The sequence below is a fragment of the Lissotriton vulgaris genome, chromosome 1_1 (genome assembly GCF_964263255.1).
Source record: "Lissotriton vulgaris chromosome 1_1, aLisVul1.2, whole genome shotgun sequence".
NCBI lineage: Eukaryota > Metazoa > Chordata > Amphibia > Caudata > Salamandridae > Lissotriton > Lissotriton vulgaris.
This window is the reverse complement of record NC_141685.1, coordinates 1,062,112,468-1,062,133,786: the sequence shown is the minus strand read 5'-3', so window position 1 is coordinate 1,062,133,786 and position 21,319 is coordinate 1,062,112,468. Positions and strand designations below refer to the sequence as shown.

The window sequence follows — 21,319 nt, the reverse complement described above, 5'->3', positions numbered from 1 at the left end:
CAGCTGAAATTGGTGATTTTCCAATGTTTTTGGGGCATTCCAGTTGCAGGAGTGTTAGAATTGGGGGTCTCTAGTTGGCACAGGTAGGTACTTGTGACAAATAGGGACCCTCTCCTCTAGTCAGAGTAAGGGGGATTACACTCCTAAAATAACCCCTGCTCACCCTCTAGGTAGCGTGGCGCAAGCAGTCAAGACTTATTTCAGAGGTGGTGCAAGTTAAGCATTTGTGACCACATACAGTAACCCAGTGACAACACTAGAAATGGACACCACACAAGGTTTTATATCAAAAATAGGTATATTTTATATAGAGTTACCACAAGACCAATAAACGACAAAAAGAATCCACAATACTATTAGCTTTCAAGAGTTCTTGTTAAAAAGGCTTAAAACAAGGTTCTGTGCGAGTCGGTAGCCCGGCCGGACCACAGCGTCGCCGGAAATAAGAGTCTAGCAAATCCAGCGGACCGCGTCCGTACGGGCCCACTCAAATGTCTGAGCTTGCTGAAATCTTTTCTCTCGGACAGAGTTCAGGTGGTTGCCCTGGGAGATTTTGAATCCACTCCTTTCACACTCCCAGGAGGGGTTCCTCAGGGCTCCTCCCTGAGCCCCACCCTCTTTAATATATACATCTCCTCCCTCGCCCCGGTGATTCGGTCATTTGGCTTTGAACTTACATCTTATGCAGATGATACACAAATTGTGGTATCTCTGCTCCCGGGTCGAGAGGAGGGAACAGCAGCAAGATTTCAGGACTGTATGACCGCAGTAAGCTCATGGATGGCTAGGAATTGCCTTAAATTGAACTCCTCGAAGACAGAGGTTCTTCTCTTTGGCAATGAGACCAACTTATGGACCCCCAACTGGTGGCCTCAAGAAATGGGAGATCCTCCCATACCTGCCACGACAGTAAAAAATCTAGGGATACTCATTGACAATCAACTTACTTTTAAGGCACAAGTCAATGCCCTCTCATCCTCGGTCCACTGGATAATAAAAACAATAAGGAAAATTCTCCCCTTCCTCTCCAGTAGCAGCAGGAAAACTGTTGTGACAGCATTAGTGCTGTCACGCCTCGATTACTGCAATAGTCTGTATCTACAAGCACAGCAAGGGATCTTGAACAAGCTACAGACGCTGCAAAATGCTGCTGTCCGCTTAATTACAGGTCTACCCAAGTTTGCCTCCGTCTCTGGGGAACTGAGCAAATTGCACTGGCTCCCAGTACGGAAACGTATGATGTTCAAAGCACTGTGCATAGTGTTCAAGGCAGTGAATGGACTAGGTCCGTCTTTCCTTCAACAACACTTCCAGCTGTACAAGCCAGGTCGACATTTAAGATCATCCAATAAATGGCTTGTCAAGACTGATCGTATTAGGAAAGCTCGATGGGGAGGTCGCAGTTTTATCTCCGGAGCAGCTGGTATCTGGAATAAAATGCCCCTCCCCCTAAAACAAAGCACTGACCTAATGACATTTAGGAAGAACATTAAAACATGGCTTTTCAATCTATAGGGACTAACATCGCATGGAGAAAGCACATCATTTCAGCGCCAGGACACCTGCCCGGTAACAGTGCGCTTAATAAATGGTAAAAATAAATAAATAAATGTCGACAGACTCAGTCACAGTACCTTTTACTTGCGGCGGGCGGCACGGATGTGCGAGCCGGTTCTGGTGATCGTCGCAGTGCGGAACGGAATCGTTGCAGGACGCGTTGTCCCTCGATGTGGTGCAGGCAGCGGCCCGTTGACAGTCGGTGGATCCCAGGCTTGCGTTGCAGGGTGAGACGATGCTTCGATGCGGTGCTTGCAGCTTGCGGTGCGGCAAACGAGCCGGAGTTCGGGAGCTGGCGTAGATCAGTCCGGACAGCCGTGCGAGTCGGGCGGTGCGTCGCGAAGCGTGGGAGGCGGTGCCCAACTCCGGTGCAGTCAAAGGACTCGAAGTCTGGTTGGTCAGACCAGTTCGATTCGGTGTAGCGAGGCGTTGCACGTCATGGTGTCTACCAGTCGCAGTGCAGGCTATGGCTCGGTGACGGTGTCAGGACGGAGTCTGTGAGCGCAGAGCTTGCGTTGTTCGAGGCGGATGTTGCTTGATGCGGTACCTACAGGACACCGGGCCTGTCGTGAGAGTCGGTCACAGCTCCCAGCCTCTGTAGCCACTTGTTTCCAGAAGCAATTCACAAAGGCTGGTGAAGTCCACTGGTCCTGAGACTTCGGTCAGGGGGCAAGCTCTCTTCCAAGCCCTTGGAGATCTTTGCACGAGTTGAAAGAAAAGTCCACAACATTCTTTCTCCTCTCTTTGGCAGTCAGGCATCCACTACAGGCCAGGCCCCCAAGCAGCACTTCAGCTTGGGAATAGTCTCTCCTCAGTTTCTTCAGGTTCCTTCTCCACAGCAGAGGTTTCGTCTTGTAAGTCCAGAAGTGATCTAATTTCTTGGGATCAGGGTCCCAATACTTATACCCCAAAATCCTTTGTCCTCTGAGGGGAGAGGGGCCTGTGCCCAGTTCAAGCCAGTTCTGAATCACTCTGTTTACCAGACTTCTCCTTTCCTTTCACAGCGCAGGGCTGGCACATCAGACGCCCCACAGGAGGTGGAGCCAGCATTGCGGAAGGCAAGTACAGTCCTGGAGCACTTTGTTGACAGTCTTCCTTCTCTTCTTTCAGTGTGCAGGGCAGAGACATCAGACGCACCACAGGGGGTGGAGCCAGCATTGTAGAGGGAAGGCCCAGCCCTATTCAGGTCCCAGGTGCAACTCCTCCCTCACATCTATTTGCAGATCTCCCTATTCAACACCGGGCTGCCCCAGCCTGTCTCTTGGAATCCCCCAGCCCTGTCACTCACAAAACCAGACAAAGGAATACACAACCGCGCAGAGGCAGGCTCAAATGGTTAGGCAAGCAAATACCTACTTTCTAAAAGTGGTATTTGCAAACACAGAATATTAACCCCTTCGAGGCTAATGACGAGCTGGGCTCGTCATGGCGCTTACCTGCCGTGCGCGGATGACAAGGCCAGCTCGTCATAAAACAATATAAAACAATAAAACCCAGCGCAGGACGGGAAAACGCCTAGCAGCCATGGGGTTAAAATAAACTTCACTAAAAGATGTATTTTATCATTCTGAGTCCAGGCATACTAAACTCGAATTTCTACCATGTTCTCTGAGTCTGCTAGGATTATAAACATGTAACAATCCAGCAGCCCATTCTGGCCTATGGAGAACAGGTAGCCTTGCAATAGTGAAAAACGAAAATCGCTGTAATTCACTATTAGGACATGCCACACACATCAGGGCTTGTCTTACCTTATACTTACAATGCACCATGCCCTTGGGCCTACCATAGGGGTGACTAATATGAAGAAAAGGGAAGGTTTAGGGACTGGCAAGTGGGTGCACTTGCCCAGTCAGCATGACAGTACCATACTGCACGCAGTTTCTGCAATGGCAGACCTTAGACACATTTTAGAAGGCCGCATCTGTGGGTGGCACAATCCGTGCTGCAAGCCCACTAGCAGCATTTGGATTTACACGCCCTGGGCACACTCTGTGCACTGTACTAGGGTCTGACAAGTAAACCAAATATCCAATAAGGGAACCACTAATCAATAAATCAATTTACAGTAGGGAGCACTCGCACTGTGGCACTGGACAGCAGTGGCACCGTGTCCAAAGCATCTAATACCAGCAAAAACACATGAGGCAACAGCAAAAATGGAAGGGAGACCCACACCAATGGTGCCAGGTCTAACAAGGAGTATTTGAGTGTCATCTGCATAGTTCTAGCACGTGAGGAGAAATTTATTGATCAGTACTGGTAATGACTTCATGAAAAGCATGGGCAAGTTGATAGAACCTTGAGGGACCCCTGCTTTTGTGGATTACGGTTTGGACGAGAAAGGTGGTGTATGGATGACATTAGATTTGTTTCGAAGGTAGTACGCGATCCAGTCTAGAGCAGGTCCCTTTATGTCGGCTTCATAGAGTCTTTGTTTCAGAGTGTCATGGTCAACCGTGTCAAAGGCAGCTGAGAGGTCCAAGAGTAGTAGCGCAGCAACCCCGTTACGGTCAACTGTATTCTTCAGGTCATCCCAGATGGCAAGGAGGGCAGATTCAGTGCTTCTTCGCAGACTGAATCCTGTTTGGAAGTCTGAAAGTATGTCATTCTCTTCAATGAATTGTGACATATGGGCGAACACTGCTCCTTCTATCAGTTTGCCCAGGAAAGGTCCATTTGTAATGGGTCTGTAGTTGTCAGGGTTCAGCGGGTCCAAGTTTGTTTGCTTCAGTAAAGGGCGTATGTATGATTTTTTTAGTTCTTCTGGAAATATTCCGGTAGTGAAGGAATAGTTGATGATTCTTCTTACTGGAGTGGCAGCAGAGGTTGTTAAAAGAATTGTCTTGAAAGTTTGTGGTGGACAGGGGTCAGAAGGGCTGCCGGCAGGCCTGCTTGCTTTGACCAGGTCCATACATTCATTGATTGAGATGTGTTGGAAGGAATGGAGAGGCTTGGTTAGAGTATTCTTGGATTGTTGTTTTGTACAAGGGTTAGTGCTGGTGCTTTGTTTCGCTTTTAAGTTAGAGTCCAACATGTCTGCTTTGTCCGTGTAATGATTTACCAGTTTGTCTGTGAAATCTTGAGTAACATGATGAGTTCCTTCTAGGCAATTTGGTTTGCGAAATTCATTGAGTATTTTATAGAATTCTTTATTTGCACATTTGGCGTTTTGAATTCTGTCTGAATAGTACCTTTTCTTAGCTTTTTTGAGAGCCGACTTTTATAATCTGTTAATTTTCTGAAGGTGAAGTTTATCTTGTTTGGCGTTTATTTTGCGCCAGGTACGTTGCAGCTTTCTAATTTGTTGTTTTATGTTTTTTATTTCTATGTTTCTCCAAGGTGCTTTTTTTCTTTTGTTTTGTGTATGGTTTTGAGTGGTATCAGGATGTCAAAAGCTTCCTGTAGCCATTCATATAGATTTTGAACAGAATTTATTGTTTCCAGGTTTATACTTGATGTTAGTTGTGTTTCTAAGTGTTCCAAGTTGCCTTCGAGGCTAAAGACTGTTGTGGAACTCTGCTGCACGCCGCCGCCTGCCTTACTGGGGCCAACGCCAACTTGGGGCTTTTTTGCTGACCAACTGCGGGACTGCGAGGACCAGGTTGCCTAGCGCCACAGACACCGGCTACACCTGGGTCCTCTTCCCGCTCCGCCCCCTCAGCACTCCCTATTTAGGCTCATCTATACATGCGCACGCGGGACGCGCACGGGCGAAGCCCGGGCAAAGGGCGGGCCGTCTGTGGCCGTCCCGGGCTGGGCTGGGCCACATTATTGATGCTTCATGTGGAACATCTTTCCAAAGTAAGGAACACTGTTTTCGAATACCTAGTTCCACTTTACATATGTTGATTTGATTGTATTGACCACATTCATTGGTTCTAGGTAATAGTGTAATTGAACCCAATAAGTATAACCTCTACGAATTAAGAACTCATTAAGTCCCTGTACTATTACATGATCATTGTTTTTAGAGCGTTGATTGGTGTAATCAAAGTAGGCTATGAGTCGCCGTAGTAGTTTAGGAAGACCTTCTTTGGTGGGGGGTTCCGTCAGAGGTACAATTGACGCTTTTATCACCAGGGCTGCCTCCGCATTAGAAAAGTAGATAGTCCTGACAGAAAAGCGTCTCTCCTTGGAGCTAATGAACAAAAAACGCTCCTCACTGGGTCCTATAAATTTAGTAGTTACTCCCCCTAGACATACCATAGAAAACACTCCTCCCCAACCCCAAGACTCTCAAGGTGAAATTGATCCATCGCAGTTGCCATTAACCGAACTGTCCATTAATGACTCTAATGGAACAGACTCAATACAAGAGACATCCTTGGATGTCTCTTCTGATCCTGTCATTACGTCACATATTAATAGGCCAACCTCCAGTGAGATTCCAGTCAGGACAATTTTGGACTCCGGCCTCACGTCAAAAAAGAGGAAGCTTGGGTGGACTAAAAAGGGTGGTAAGAGTCAGAAATCTGCTAAAACATCGCAAAGCCCGGTGAGGAGCACTCGCACAAATATCTTTAAGAACGCTCCAGTTCAACAGCTTCCACCGACCTTATCTGTAAAAGATCTAATGGCCGGTTTGTAACAACTGGTGAAATCACGAATTCTCCCCCTAATAGAGAGGGTTAAAAGAATTGACGAACAACTAGGGTCCATAAAAAAGGAAATGGTAAAGCATACTGAGCTGCTTAGCAACTCTGCTTCCCCGAGATCCACGGCCCCCCTGAAGAACATTGCATCAGGACAGAGGCCGTCACTTAACCCCCCAATAAGGACCAATTACCATCTCTAACCCAGAAAAAAATGGTCCCCAATGTTGCATCTAAACCCATAGAAAACAACCAATAAAAGGGGGAACAAATGGAAAAGCTTGTAAAAAACCAGGCCACACTCCAACCGAAAGTTAATGTGTCCACCCTCCCAAATGTGAGGAACAGAGTAACTTATAAAGAATTGACTTCCCGCCAGAGTCGGCATCTTTTGTTGTGGTTATGGCGGGAGTCCCGGCGCTTCTGGACGGAATTAAAGAGGACCAATGAGATTTGAAAAATAAAGTAATATTTTGGTTGGGCAATAATAGACCTTTACCGGCTCATATTAATGGTGAAATCCTTAATGTAAGGCATGTGAACTGGGTAGGAAATCAGCCTAAAGATAGAGGGGGGATGGTATTATTATCAATTTTAAAGACCATAGAGCCGTGAGACACATTGGTGACTGGTAAGATGTGAGAGGTAGCGAAGAAATTTCCACACACTATTTAAGTTACTTCTATCCTCGGTCGATGTTTCCTCACTCTCTAAGACACCCCACAGGACATTTGGTTTCTAACAGGCAACGTACAGTAGGTCACGGGTTCAACCTTCCCACTTTTAACTATTTCTCGACCCTGTCTGGGCTAGAAGGTGTCGATTGACTCCAAACGTAGGTTATCGGGGAAAAACGCACCTCTGCCCAGCCAGCAACTCGGGAATCCCAACACTAACCGAGTTAGATACCCAAGAAGAGATTACTAGGGATAAACCTACATGCGCATAGACGAAAGATGAGAGAGGTAGCACAGTAGTCCTAAAGGTAGCCACAAAATCATTAGGATTAACCACTCCCAGTACTAGCAGTAAAAACGCACTGGAATTTTCAATTGCCGATGCGGAGCGGGAGGCTCATTCAACTACTTTACTAGATAGCTTCACTGTTAACGATAGGCAATCGATGAAAGTTATCTTCTGGAACATCGCAGGCCTTCGCCCCAAGGTTGTAGATGGAAGTGCTTTGACCTTCCTCCAGAAACATCATGTTATTTGTCTCCAGGAGACATGGTCAATGTCTGAAATACATCTGACAGGATATAAAACCTACTTTACTTCCGCATTAGCAGTGACATCGGGCAGGGCCAAAGGAGATTTGAGCATTTTCATAGCCTACTCAGCCTCTCCTTTAATAACATGGACACCATCCTCCTACTGAATTTTTATAACAACTTATCAGAAGGTGAGTTTTGTGGGTTTTGTTCAACTTGCGAGACAAGCTTTCCCGGTTGACACGGGACTAAGGAGGTAGAGCAGGTACAACTATTATTTGGGGGGGATTTTAACCAGCATCCCTGCCAATGTAGTAATAGTAATCTTTGTGGGTTGACGGACGAAAATGAGGATCCAACTGCCCACTTCAACCACTCTATCACAGGGAAGTACTTGAACGAAATTCTTTCTGATTTAGATCTTGTTATAGTCAATAAAACTGATATTACTTCCGGTTTGTTGGATCCAACTTTTTTGGGTAGGGGGTGCGAGACAACAATCGATTATATTTTAACATCAAATGTTTTGGTTAACCGAATCAGGAGTTTTGACCCACTAATCAACTCCTTAAGTGATCATTCTGCCCTCAGCTTAGACCTCAGTTTAATCTATCTTCATATCTCGCAGAGCATAGCTAGTGCTCTAGACCAGAATACTTTACACCTGTATAAGATCAATGGATATTCCTTACGTTAGGAGAGGGTAGACCCCGTGGATTTAACAGCTAAAGTAGTTAGAGCAGCCTATCTATCCATTGTTAAATGTTTAGACCCGTTAACACCAGATGAGGAAGTCCTGAGTAACTTCGTGGTTATTTTAGTAACAATAAATGAATTACTAACGGTAAAGATTAAAAATGGTCGACCCAAGAAAGAAGGGTGGTTTATTCATAAATGTACGGCCGCCCATACCAAATTAAAAATAGCATTGCGAAAACCTGACAGAGAACCACAGGAAATAAGAAAACTAAGAAAAGACTATAATATTGCATTAAAGGATAGGAAGGCAGAACTAAAACGAGCCCTATGGGATCAGCTTCATATGAGTTCTATGGATAGAAATAATATAGTATTTTGGTCCGTGGTTAAATCCCCCTTTTTAGCAGATCTTAAAAATCTTCCAGCCATAGAAGTAGCTATTGATGAATCAGTGTGGGTGGGCCTCTTCTGAAAAGATATTCCAGAAAGGCCAAGTTTCAACAGGTATTGATGTAGTACCAACAAATGGCCGTTCTACGGTGTCATATCCTATCCCATTAGAATTTGCTATTAATGAGGTACTCCAAGCGTTAAACGCAAGTAAAAATGGGAAGGCCCCTGGCCCAGATGGGTTTCCCGTAGATGTATTAAAGCACAACGTGTAACCTCTGGGCCCCAGTGTTGACTAGGGTTTTTAACGCAGTCACGGAGAAGGGCATGTTGGACTCCTGTACAAAATCCATCATGGTCCCTATTTTTAAAAAAGGAGACCGTCAGGAGGTATCTTGTTATCGCCCGATCTCACTGCTGGATTCGCTGGGCAAGGTTGTGGGTAGAGTTGTGCTTGAGCGTCTCCAGCTGTGGGCTGCCGATGGCGGGGTCCTCTCAGACCTTCAATTTGGGTTCCGGGAGGGCTTCGGCACGACTGAACAAGCCTTGAACCTATCCATGCTGCTGGGGAAATATGTTTGTGCAAAGCCGGGTAAACTATATATGGTATATGTTGATTTGTCCGCAGCATTTGATTGTGTTTCTCATGCAAAACTTTGGTCTGTCTTGCTAACCATGGGGGTCGATGTACCTATGGTGGACTTCTTAAGGGAGTTATATTCGAATGCCTCCGCGAGGGTACGGTTTGGGGTAAAAGGTGATCTGTCGGCGTCGTTTAGAGTAGAGCGTGGAGTTGGTCAAGGCTGTGTCCTGGCCCCCTTTTTGTTTTCACTCTATATGAATGGCCTGGAGTTGGCCATGTTGCGGGGGGGCCAGGATCTCCCACAAGTAAAGAATCGTCCGATCCCCGCTCTGCTCTATGCGGATGACGCTGTGATACTGGCCCGTACCCCACGCGAACTACAGAAGGCTTTGGATAGATACGCAGATTTCATGAGGAATTTAGACCTACATATAAATATAAAAAAGACATATGTAATGGTAGCAGGCTCAGGGAAGAAAGGGGTAAAGGATATATACCTTAATAATGAAAAACTAGCAACTACTGCCCAATACCCTTATTTGGGTATTATAATCGATGACCAATTGAACTGGAAACCTGCGATTGAGGCCAGGAAACATCATCTAATGAGAGCAATTGCAGCACTTATAAACTTCCCACAAAAGTTGGCTAAGAGGCCACCTGTAGAACTATTACAGATTTACAGAGCGAAATGCCAGGCAATAGCCCTCTACGGGGCTGGAGTGTGAGGGCATGCTAATATTAGTACTCTGCAAGTGGCTGAGAACACTTTTTTAAGATTTTTATTAGCGGTACTATAGTGTGTGTCCACATTTGCATGCCACACAGAATTGGGGATCCCGTATATGGTAGACCTAGCAAAAATCCAACCACTCCTTCTCTGGCGTCGAATTTGGGCATCGGAAAAAAACGTATTCACCCAACAAATAATTGCAGATTGTATGTCACTAGAACATTCACCCAAAATTAGATGGTTAGCTTATGTGAAAATTTCTCTGAATGATCTAGGACTAGGGAACTATTACACTGCACCTTATACGATTTCTGAAATATCTAGGAAGACACTGAAAGTAAGGTCACTTAGCCATCTAGAAGAATTACGAATCGCCAAGGAAGTAATTAAAACTTCCGTCCAACATTCCATGGCGGTTCAAATCTCTCTCTCTCTCTATCCAGCCGTATTTAGCATATGACCTCACTATATTTGAGAGATTACTCCTGACTAGATTCAGGCTAAATATCTTCCATCGATTAGTTGCTTTCCCAGTGAGAAATAGCTGGGACCCAATTTTACCTCCCTGTCCATGTGATGAGATCGCAGAGCAGACAAATATTCACACCTTTCTATTTTGTAAATTTTATGATGGGCATCTAAAGATCTGGTTGATACCTTTGCTAAAATTGTTGGGTATTAGAAGATGTCATCCAGCAATGTTACGCTTGCAGTTCCTAGAGACAGAATGGGCTTGTAAATACATAGGTAGGTAGATTTCTGAAATGTATTTTTAGACACAGAATGAATTTGTGACAGGCATCCCATCTTGATAACAAAGAGCCTTGGATAAATTAGAATCACCATGTATTAGGTAGAATGGTTATGGAAAATTGCGTTCATAATGAATTGTAAATTAGTTTTTAATTGTGTACTATCTGTTTTTATTTGTGACACTGCTTTTATGGTTTTCTACATTGTAAAACCGAATAAAGAGAAATTGAATTGAATTGTGTTCCAAGTTGAGTTTGTTCCACGGCCGATAGGTGGATGGATTTAATGTAGTTTTGGTGAGTCGCTTAGTGTTGTTTTATGTTGGAAAGCAAGCAAGTGGGTGGTCTGACCATGTGACTGGAGTTATAGTTTGAAAGGTAACTAGTTCAGTATTAGCAAAAATGACATCTAGGATATGTCCAGCGGTGTGTGTCGGTTTGTGGACAATCTGATGCAGGTTCAGTGTTTCTAGGCCAGTGATTATTGTTTTTGGATGGGTCATATTGGGTTTGTCAAACCAAATGTTAAGGTCACCCAGAACGCATAGGTTGGAGTTTATTGTTATCAGGTTTGAAACTGTTCCTAGAAGTGCGTCTGGGAATGTCGTCTTGCTAGGTGGAGGTCTGTAAAGGAGCAGGAAGTTACAGGAGGTAGACTGTGTAGGATTGCTTCTTGTTAGAATAGCCTCACAATTCTTTATGGTGATGTTGTCAATTTTAGTGACATGTATTGTTTGCCTGAATACAACAGCTAGACCACTTCCTTTTTTGGCTATACGATTTCGGGTGATTGTTTGATAGCCTAGAGGAATGGCTTCATGCAGGACTGGAGCCAACCATGATTCAGTTATGAATAGTATGTTTGGTTTTGCATCTGTGAGAAGGTCGTAGATGTGATGTTTGTTTTTAGAGAGGGATCGAGCATTTATTAGTATGCAGTTTAGAGAGTGGCCTTTGGTAATAGTGGGACTTTGTTTTGTAGAAGAGTGATCAGTATTGTGTGGGTTTGTAGCAGGTGTACTTTTAGTGCTGGCATTAGCTGTATTAGGATAGCAATCGTGTATCTGTTCTGTATCATGTTCCTCATCCAGCATGCTAAGAAGGCATTTTGATGGGTCTGTCTGTGTGTGTGTATGTGGTGGAGATGGTGTTTGAGAGTGAGTTGGCGTGCTGTGTTGTTTTTGTGCTGTAACATTGTGGGTAGAAGAGGAAGAGGTTGTGAAGTAGACATGGGGAAGCGAAGTTGTGAGGTGTGGCATGTTGCTTATATTTTTTGCATGTGTTTAAGGCGAAAGGTGTATGAGTCAGGGGAGGTGGTGCAGCATGTGGGTCATGTAGTAGTGTTCTAAATTGTCCAATGGATGAGAGGCGGTTAGAAGAGAGTTGCTGTGTTGTTGTGTCTGTGTTAGGTGTGGTGGAAGAGAGAAAGCTTGGAACTGGAGTTTGTTCCTTTGTGTGGCTTGAAAGGTGGGTGCATGTCTGTATTTTGTGGTGGTAAGTATTATGAGGTGTTGCGTTTTGAAGATCTTGTTGTGCTGGTGTGTGTGATATGTTTTGTTTTTGAGGAGTGTTGAAAAGGGGTGCTGATGTATATGTTTCATGCAATGAATTTGGTTGTATTGTTTGTGAGAGGAGGTTGTACGGTGGAGGGGGTGGTGATGTTTTTATGAGTAGAGTGTATGTTGTGTTTGGGAGGGAATAAAGTAGAGGTAAAAGTGTTTGTCTTAGACTAGTTTATTGCAAGAGTTAAAAAGTGTGGTGGTGTGCAGTGTGTGTGTTGTGCATTAGTGTTATGGTAGAAGGGAGAGGATTGTGTTGGACAAATTACGGAAGGATGATTATTTGTTTATTAGTGACAAAAGGTGGTCTGTTAGGTGTAATTACAGCAGGGAGCATGTGTCTGGAATGGATGTAGTTATGTATGTTGTTGATTGGCGCTGTGTTGGGGATGAGTGGATTGGTTTGTGGTGCAGGATAGAGTTGTGTACTGTTTGTAGGTGATGGCGGATAAGTGTGGTAGTTGGGATAGTAGGGTGTATAGATGTGGTTTGGTTGGGTTTGTAGTGCATGCTGGTACATTAACACCTTCAACGCGGCAGCAATTCCGCCGCGGTGCAAGCGTTCTGAAGAGTGGGCGGGGCCGCGGCGGCCAATGGACGTGCGCAGCACTACGAAGGTAGTGCTTGCGACGGCCGTTGACCGACGGCAGCAACGAAAGGGTTAATCTGTGCATAGGGTTTTTCGTGGTGTACATTTGGTATGAGTGTGTTGCTCTGTTTGTGGATGTGGATGGTGTGGGCTGGGTATTGCTAAATGGGAAAATGGGCAGCATTTCGGGCCTTGGCCCTGGTCAGTCTTGAACAGGCTCAAACAGGCAACTGCCCTTGTCCTCTCAGCCCTTAGCTGAGACGCCCGGGCTGAGACTCCCTAACCCTGACCTTTTATAGCCCTAGTAATCATGTGACCCAGTCAGCCAATGGGAACCCTAGCCCTAACACTATCCAACCACAACACTAGCCCTAAAAATCTAGAACCAATAGTAGACCAGGACCCTACAGCAAATCTTAGCCCTAGTCCAAGCACCCAATCAGTTCAAAAACCCTGATCTCTACATACAATAGAGGCCCTAGCCCTACCAGTAGTTGGAGGAGAATAGTTGGAAAGTAGTTCTTCATGCAGTACAATGCATGCACTCAGAAAGATGCACTGAGACAGCCAATACCATCATTTGAGAGATGAATACTCCAGTGGACCAAGCCAAGACCTGATTGACACTGCCTCAAGCCAGTGGTTGAAAGATCCTTATCGAAAAAAGCCAGAAACGGACCAGACCCAAATCCCACTGAATGGTTTTTCTGTAAGCAATAGGTCTGTGTGACAGCTGTGTGTCAAAACCCAGACTAAAAAACAGTCTATTTACACTGAAGAACGGTCAGTTGTCCCTGAAATAATTGCAAATGGGACTTCTAATTTTATAGTGTTTAAGATTTCCCCCTTCATTTGTCAATATTGATTTTGTTTGTTTCAACTGCATTTATCCATATTTATTTTCTGTGATTTGAAAAAAGTAGATTGCAACAAGTGTATTTCCACATTTACTTAACTGATAAGTGCACGTTCACAGCTGGATTCTGGTCCGGAGTCATCTGTGTAAGCAACTGTATATAAAACAATGCACTAATTTATTATCTGTATGCTATAGGCACATGAGTACCTCTGCAGCTATTTAAGGAAATATCCCATCCCTATTTTTAACTTACCTTTCTTTCAATCCGCATTACAATTGACTTGCCAGTCAAGCTTGATAGTTTGGAAATTCACTTAAAAGATTACCTGATAGAGTATTGTTGTATTTTTAAACATAAATGCAGACCGGAGAGTACATTTCCCCATCTATTTTATCTCTGAAAATCAGTAAAAACAGATGAGGGGAAGCCTTAACTGCCAATTATCCATATGTTTTCCACATTGCCAATAACTGTTATTTCTTTTATAATTCAGATACACTAGTTTATGTGGTAAAAATTAGATTATCGATATCCTACCTCTCTACACGCGTTTGTGTTGACTATCTTATTGATAGTAAGGTCTACCATAGCCTGTTTGTGCAACAAAATGACTCTCACACTTAACTTAAGACCTATAACAATTAGACCTAAATTCATGAACACCCAAATGTTTGTCCACCATAACAAAAGAAAGAACAAAAATCTAATTATTCTTTTTAAAAAATAAATAAAATATAAAACTTCTTCAGTGCAAGCCAAACATTTGCTTTATTTTACAAAAGGAAAGGTTCTGAATCTGAACCAAAAAATATTTTTTCTCCAGGGGACATCATTTATAAATTTAATTGTAGCGCACCTTCGACTTCTATTCAGTTTTCTAACATTTTCAAAGGAGCTGGGAGTCTCCTCTTTCACTGTGGCCTATACCTTTCACCTAGTAATCCTTTCTCTTTTTAAGTTTGATTGTGTCTCATCCTATGTCCCACTCTATTCTAACAAGCCCCTGTTGTTCATCTCCTCCATCTTGCAGGTAGTATCCTTCCTGTCACCGTGTATGACAACAGCAATTTCCGCGTACTCTTCCACTTTGCCCGGGACTCTCCGCCGGGGAGACTGGACGTGCTGGTGGTTGTAATCTCCATGATTAGCACTGCCCCTGTGCCTGTGAAGAACATTGTGTTTCAGGCTGCGGTCCCAAAGGTTTTATTTTCACTCCTCTCTTGGCCATTCACTCCTGTCTTCTTTACAATTTTGTCATTTTACTCTTTTCTTTATATTTTTTTTCTTCTGTCCTTGTTTCTAATTTCTTGTGTTTTTTTGTAGCTTGGTTTTTTTCTAAATTTTGTCTTGGTATTTCCCTTTAATGTATAGTATTTCTTTTTTGCTTTATTAATACTTATTTTCCCTATTTTTTCATTTCCTTTTTCTTCTTTTCCATTGCCTTTTTTAGTTTTCCAATATCTCTCCTCCTTTCTCCATTTTGCCTTCCTTATTTTGTTTCACATCACCCAGTTTCACTTATGTTATTGCTATTTTTCAATTGTGCTTTTTCTTTTATTTGTTCATTTTCTTACCATCTTATACAACTTCTTAAATGTCTTTGTTTTCCTATTTATCCTTATTAAAAAAAAATGTTATACATTGTTCTCTCATTCACAGCCTCCTTGTTATCACCCTCCTTACCTCACTTCTTTCTATTTTCCTGCAGGTGATGAAGGTGAAGCTTCAGCCTCCCTCAGGGACAGAACTTCCAGCCTTCAGCCCCCTTGTGCCTCCCTCTGCTATCACTCAGGTGCTGCTGCTGGCAAACCCACAAAAGGTAAAGACGGTCTGTAGCCTTGAAATGCCCTGAACAACAGACTCAAATTTGCAGAACTGCAGAGCCGCTGTGCTCCAGGGAGAGTGGGATCATTTTAGAGTTGCATTATCCTTTCAAACGTATACCCATGCTTAGCAAGAGCTATGAAGAGTGTCTGTGTGTTGTTGTGACATGGCTGTCATGGTGCATCAAACACTGCAGAGAAGGGCTCGGTGCTCATGTGATTCCATGGGGGTTGAAGATTGGGTGAATGCACACAGTTTTGCATCAGGGACTCTGTTTCTCCTCTCAGCTGAAACAAGCTCTCAGGTCACTGATTGTCCTCTCTCCTCTCTATTTCTATCCTATTCTTTAATACTGACCCTCTCTCAAGCCTCTAATAATGAACATTGTAGCAAGCTCTTGTAGTGAATTCATCTCCTTTCCTGCTCACGAGTGTCTGTATGTGGTCTTGTAAAACACTAGTTTTCATCTTATACTTGAGACAATAGCACAGTTTTAAGTTCTTCTGCGGTCTTCATTTGTTTGTGTGGTTGTCTTTAATTTCCACGGCAAGCTGTAGAATTCACATGCAGAGTGTTCACATGTTTAGAATACATATTCTGGGCCATTGGGCATGTTTGTGCGTTGTCTCTGAAAATGGATGTTGAGGAAAGAGGCACACCTTTGTTCTTCATTTTACCTTGCTCCATGCCACAGACATGATGGCTTCCTCAGTGACATTGCTACAGAGATTGAGAGTTTATAAAGAAGACTATGTCTAATGTGACTTTCTGGGGTAGATGCAACAGCTGTACATATCGATAAAAGTTGGGCATTGATGGCTTTCTGGAAAAGACAAATGTTCATTTTATATATAATAAAAACACCTGACATCCACACACACAAACAAAGATGGTGATTTGGTTCTATAGTCTATTAATTGGATCCGAAACTCAGTAGCCACCATTTTGACTTGACATGCATAATATCGTCTAAAAAGCATCTCTTTTGGTGCCAAAATGTAACATTGCTGTTAAACCAAATAGTTAAGTGCTTTGTGATAGAATACATTTAGTTTTAAGTGAAATGACAGGTGTGTGTGACATCAGACTGCAACTGTTTTAATGCCGTCAGTGTATGTACTAAGATAAAAGCTGGCAATAGTTCAATCAGAACTTGAGACCTTGAGACCCTCTGGGTGAGTAGCGCGCTATATAAATGCGATGATTGATTGATTGATTGATTGAATCAACATGCCCTGTGCCTAATGGAAATCACTGCTAATCCACATTAAATCATAGAGGAAGAGCACAGTCCACACAGGCTTGCCTTTGGTGGCAGTCACCCAAAAGTTTTCACTGTGCTCTCATCGGCTCAGTTACTCCGGGAACGGAAAAGCAGACAGACCGTGAAACTAAACCTGGAAATCCCAACCGTTTTCTGTTTTGAAAGAGTAACCATATTTAAAAACTTGCCATCACATGCTCCTCATGGATGTTTGTTCTGAATCACTGCTGCTTGAGATCAGAGCAGAGCGGGTTATTGAACACTGATCTACTTCTGGCAGCAAGTCTGTAGAATCCAAAAGGTTCTGAGCTTATTCTCCAAACAAGATCTGCAGCCCTCTAAATAGAACACCCAGCTTTTTCTAGACATTTGTGATTCGGTAGCTTGGCTGGTGAGCATCCCTTCTCTATTCCCCACCTCCTGGCATGGTCAGTAAGCTTCCTTATGGAAATGTAATTCCCATACTCTTTCACTTGAAGCAGCCTGGAGCAAATTCAATTGAAAAAGTATCTCACAACATGCCTTTGAACACCATCCCAGCTTAATGCTTAACACGGATCATTGCCAGCTCTAAAGTCACCCTTTCTATTGAAAAATCACTCTGTCATCCTGCTCTTTCGTAACCATGTTCTCTATTATAAAAAAGTACTCCAAATCATCCAATTTACCGTGTGGCAAATAGTAGTTGAAAGAGTTAAATTACACAACATTTGACCCCATGGATCAGGATAGCTGGGAGTGTCCCTCCACAAGAGGTTCTTTAAAAATGTTCTCCCAGTTTAAAGCCTACCAAAGAGAATTGTAATTTTTTTTATCTATCTCCTATGTTTATTTCTTCTGGTAGAATCGATAATCTGCCAGTCCCAGGCACTCCGTGATTGTGTGACGTTCACAATCGGATAGAGACCTGTAGCCGCGGGTTCCCTTTGAACTCCCAGTCGTCAGGCTGGATCCAGATTATTTTGATAGCAGTACCTTGCGCGCTGTTAGGTAGCGTCAGTTGACTCCACGTGACATCGTTGGCGTTGTTCGTTGGCGTCGTGACTTCCATATTGTCAATATAACCTCCACTCTGGCGTGCTGACGTCAGTTCTTTTCATTCTGCACCAGCCAGCGCAGAACCGTTGCAGAAAGCTTACCCCCTGTCATTTTTTGACAGACTTTTTTAGACTTTTTGTCGACTTCTTTTGGTGTGCTTAGGGACGTCTAGCAAGAAGACCTCGGGGTTCAAGCCATACGGCGCCTTTCACTGCACCATGTCGGTCACAGACCCCCACTTAGTGTGTCTCTGGTGCCTGGAGCGCAACCACGACAGGATGTTGTGCTCAGATTGCCAGTCCATGGCGCCGAAGGCTTTGAGGGAGCGGTCCTTAAAGCTGATCGTGGCCCAGTGCTACAGAAGTCGCCTCGTCGATCTCGTTCCCGGTCTCGGTCGAGAGGAAGGTTCAAGCACCGCTCCAGTGGATCAAAGTCCTCGCTGTCAGGTAAGAGACACCACAAAAAGCACAATAAGTCGAAGCGTGCTTCAGCTTCGCCCTGTCTGTTACGCAACGAGACGGAAGAACCTCAGCGTTCGTGACCCTGCTCTGTGTAGCGGGTGCCCGGGATGGCTCCGCGTTTCCCTCCCTTTCTGGGGCCGGGTGTGACCCCACCCAACTCAAGGAATTTTATGACTCCATATGCACTATATTTGGGTGACCTGACCCTGCTGGTACGCCATCGGGCCTGCAGACTCAGAAGATGGAGTCCCCGTGGGTTCCGCACCTCTCCAATCGTCATTCCGGACAACATGGAATAGGTCGGGTGTCAACCGGCACTGAGGCCGGCACCGTATGGCTCCATGCCGTTCAACCTCCACTATTCTGAAGGGTTGAGAATGGATGAGGTTGATTGGGAGGGGAGCAGGATCCGCTAGAAATTCTGCAACCTCAGGATATGGACTTGTATGAGCAACATGGTGATGCCAGTGGCCTGGACACCTCCCCAGTTTCTGGCATGCTGCCTCCCTCCCCTAACCCAGCTATGGAGGAGGGGGCATAATTCGCAATGGTAGTGCTTAGGGCTGCAGAGATCTTGGACCTGAAGCTTCCTACCGTGGCAGTCAAGACTAACGTCTTGAAAGACACACTGCAGCCTATGGTCTCCACCTCGGAACCTTTGCTTCTTTTCAATGAGGCCTTGATGAACGTTCTTCTGGGCACCTGGTTTGAGTCCAGCACAGGGGCTCCTGTGAACAGAATGATTTCCTGCCACCATCGCCCTGCACAGGACGACTCACCTTTCCTCACCGCCCACCCTACCCCACAAAGCTTGGTGGTCCAAGCTTCCACTTTCTGTCGCACGTTCCCTTCCACTCCCCCGGACAGGGAATAAAAAAGACTGGAAAGCTTTGGGAAGAAAATGTTCTCTTCCATCAGTCTTGCATTGCAGTCGGTGGACACCACATGCCTTTTGGGCCATTATTTCCATTCGATATGGGATACGGTTGTGCAGGTGCTGCCGAGAGTCTCGGAGGAGGACCGGCTTTTGCTCACCCCAGCAATTTCAGACTGGGGAGATGCATCTAAGTTCACCGTCCGATGTGGCTTGGGCACAACAGACTCGCTAGGTAGAGCCATTTCCTCAACAGTGGCAATACTATGCCACGCTTGGCTGAGGACGTCTGGATTTTATGGGGATGTCACGGCAAATCTTATGGACATGCCCTTTGATGGCTCCCTTCTCTTTGGAGACAAGACAGATCAGCGCTTGGGCATTTTAAGGACTCACGAGCTATGGCCAAGTCCTTAGGCCTCACCACAACATCCCAGCCTGTATCTGCTTTTCGCTCCTTTTCGTGGCTACAGAAGGGGCTTCGAACTGCGACAACTTTACTCTGGCCAGAGAACCACACAAGTTCAGCAACCTCTGCGAAGCCGTGGACGCGGTTCACCCCAACCTCGAGGTGCTAGCAGTCATAATTTGAGCCAAGCCACAATCCCCTCCTCCACCACAAAACTTCCTAGTCCAATCCCATCGGATCATACATGTCCAGTTGGTGGCAGGATACACCATCACCTCCCCCACTGGCAGGACATCACTTATGTCAGGTGGGTGTTGCAAATACAAATAGTTCGAAGAGACTACTTCCTCCCCTTTGAGACTACCCCTCCATCCATGCCTCCAGCTTCTGATCGGCTGATGGAGGATCACTTTGCCCTACTCCGCGAGGAAGTCAAGACTCTCTTGGCCAAGGGAACTATAGAAAAGGTTCCCGGGCATGAAATAGGCTGTGGCTGTTATGCCCGCTATTTCCTGGTTCCAAAGAAGGACTGAGGCCTTCGTTCTATCCTCGACCTCAGAGCCCTCAACTACTTCCTCAAGAAGGAGAAGTTCAAGATGCTCAACCTCGCTCAGGTCCTGTCTGCTCTGGACCCGGGTGACTGGATGGTAGCGTTAGACTTGCAGGACACCTATTTCCATAGTCCCGTCCAGACTCCACATTGTCAGTATCTGCGGTTTACGTTGGGCCACGACCCCTTTCAGTTTGCCATGCTCCTTTTTGGCCTCACCAATTCCTCTTGCATGTTCTCAAGGGTGATTGCAGTGGTCGCAGCCCGTCTGCGAACATCAGGGGTTCCAGTCTTCCCCTATCTCGATTATGTTGCTGAGGACGGGCTCGCCCCAAAGACCTTCTCCCACCTCCAGATTACGGCGAACCACCTTGCTGGGGTTCAATATCAACACGCCGAAGTCGCACATGACTTCCTCTCAGACGCTCCCTTTCATCGGAGCAATTCTGGACACTGTTCAGTTTTGGGCTTATCCTCCTGAGCGGTTAGTCCAGGATATTCAGGCTATGATAACCGATGTTTCAGCCTCTATCCTAGATTTCAGTGAGAATGAAACTGAGGCTGTTGGGCCTCATGGCCTCCTGCATCCTGCTTGTGGACCATGCTAGATGGCACATGCGACCTCTTTCAGATATTGAAGGGCACTGCGAAAGTCCTGCAGTGGTGGCTAACAAACTGCGATTGGGTCAGAGGCAGATCCCTCTCCCTACCCAGATCTCAAAGTAGTGATAGATGCGTCTCTTCTGGGATGGGGCAGCATCTGGGAGAGGTGGAGACCAGAGGACACTGGTCTCTGGTAGAAGCCTGGCTCCATATCAACCTGTTGGAGCTTTGGGCGACCCGATTGGCACTGAAAGCCTTTTTACCATCCATCAAGGGAAAGGTGGTTCAGGTGATCACGGACAACACTACCGCCATGCGATACTGCAACAAACAGGACGGTGTGGGTTCCCGGATCCTCGGTCAAGAGGACCTACATCTCTGGACTTGGCTGGATCAACAGTGCATATCCCAGGTGGTTCAATATCTGGCCGGTTCTCTGACTGCAAGAGCGGATGAACTCAGCCTTCGGTGCCTTGTGGCTCACGAGTGGCGTCTTCATCGGGAGGTGGTGCAAGGACTCTTTCAGTGGTGGGGAAGGCCTTGGTTAGATCTGTTCGCCTCCGAAGAGAACGTGCAATGTCAGCAGTTTTGCACGCTGGATTTTCTAAGGTGGCTCCCGCTTGGCAATGCCTTTCGTCGCGAGTGGCGCTCAGGCCTCCTGTACGCCATTCCGCCCATCCCAGTCCTGCCCAGAGTGCTCAAGAAAATCAGGAGCAAACGAGCACAAGTCATTCTTGTGGCTACGGACTGGGAACGGAGAGTTTTGTA

General features: G+C 45.3%; 1 protein-coding gene across 2 annotated transcripts in view; it reads left to right on the top strand.

Annotated features, from left to right (window-relative positions):
• The window catches only part of GGA1 (golgi associated, gamma adaptin ear containing, ARF binding protein 1), a 196,922-nt gene that overhangs the window by 170,666 nt on the left and 4,937 nt on the right, over window positions 1–21,319 (top strand). For both annotated transcript variants that reach the window (XM_086963036.1, XM_086963042.1), the window contains exons 15-16: window positions 14,559–14,728; window positions 15,237–15,347. In XM_086963036.1, the coding sequence (XP_086819162.1) occupies window positions 14,559–14,728; window positions 15,237–15,347 (281 nt within the window). The remainder of the gene's footprint in view (window positions 1–14,558; window positions 14,729–15,236; window positions 15,348–21,319) is intronic.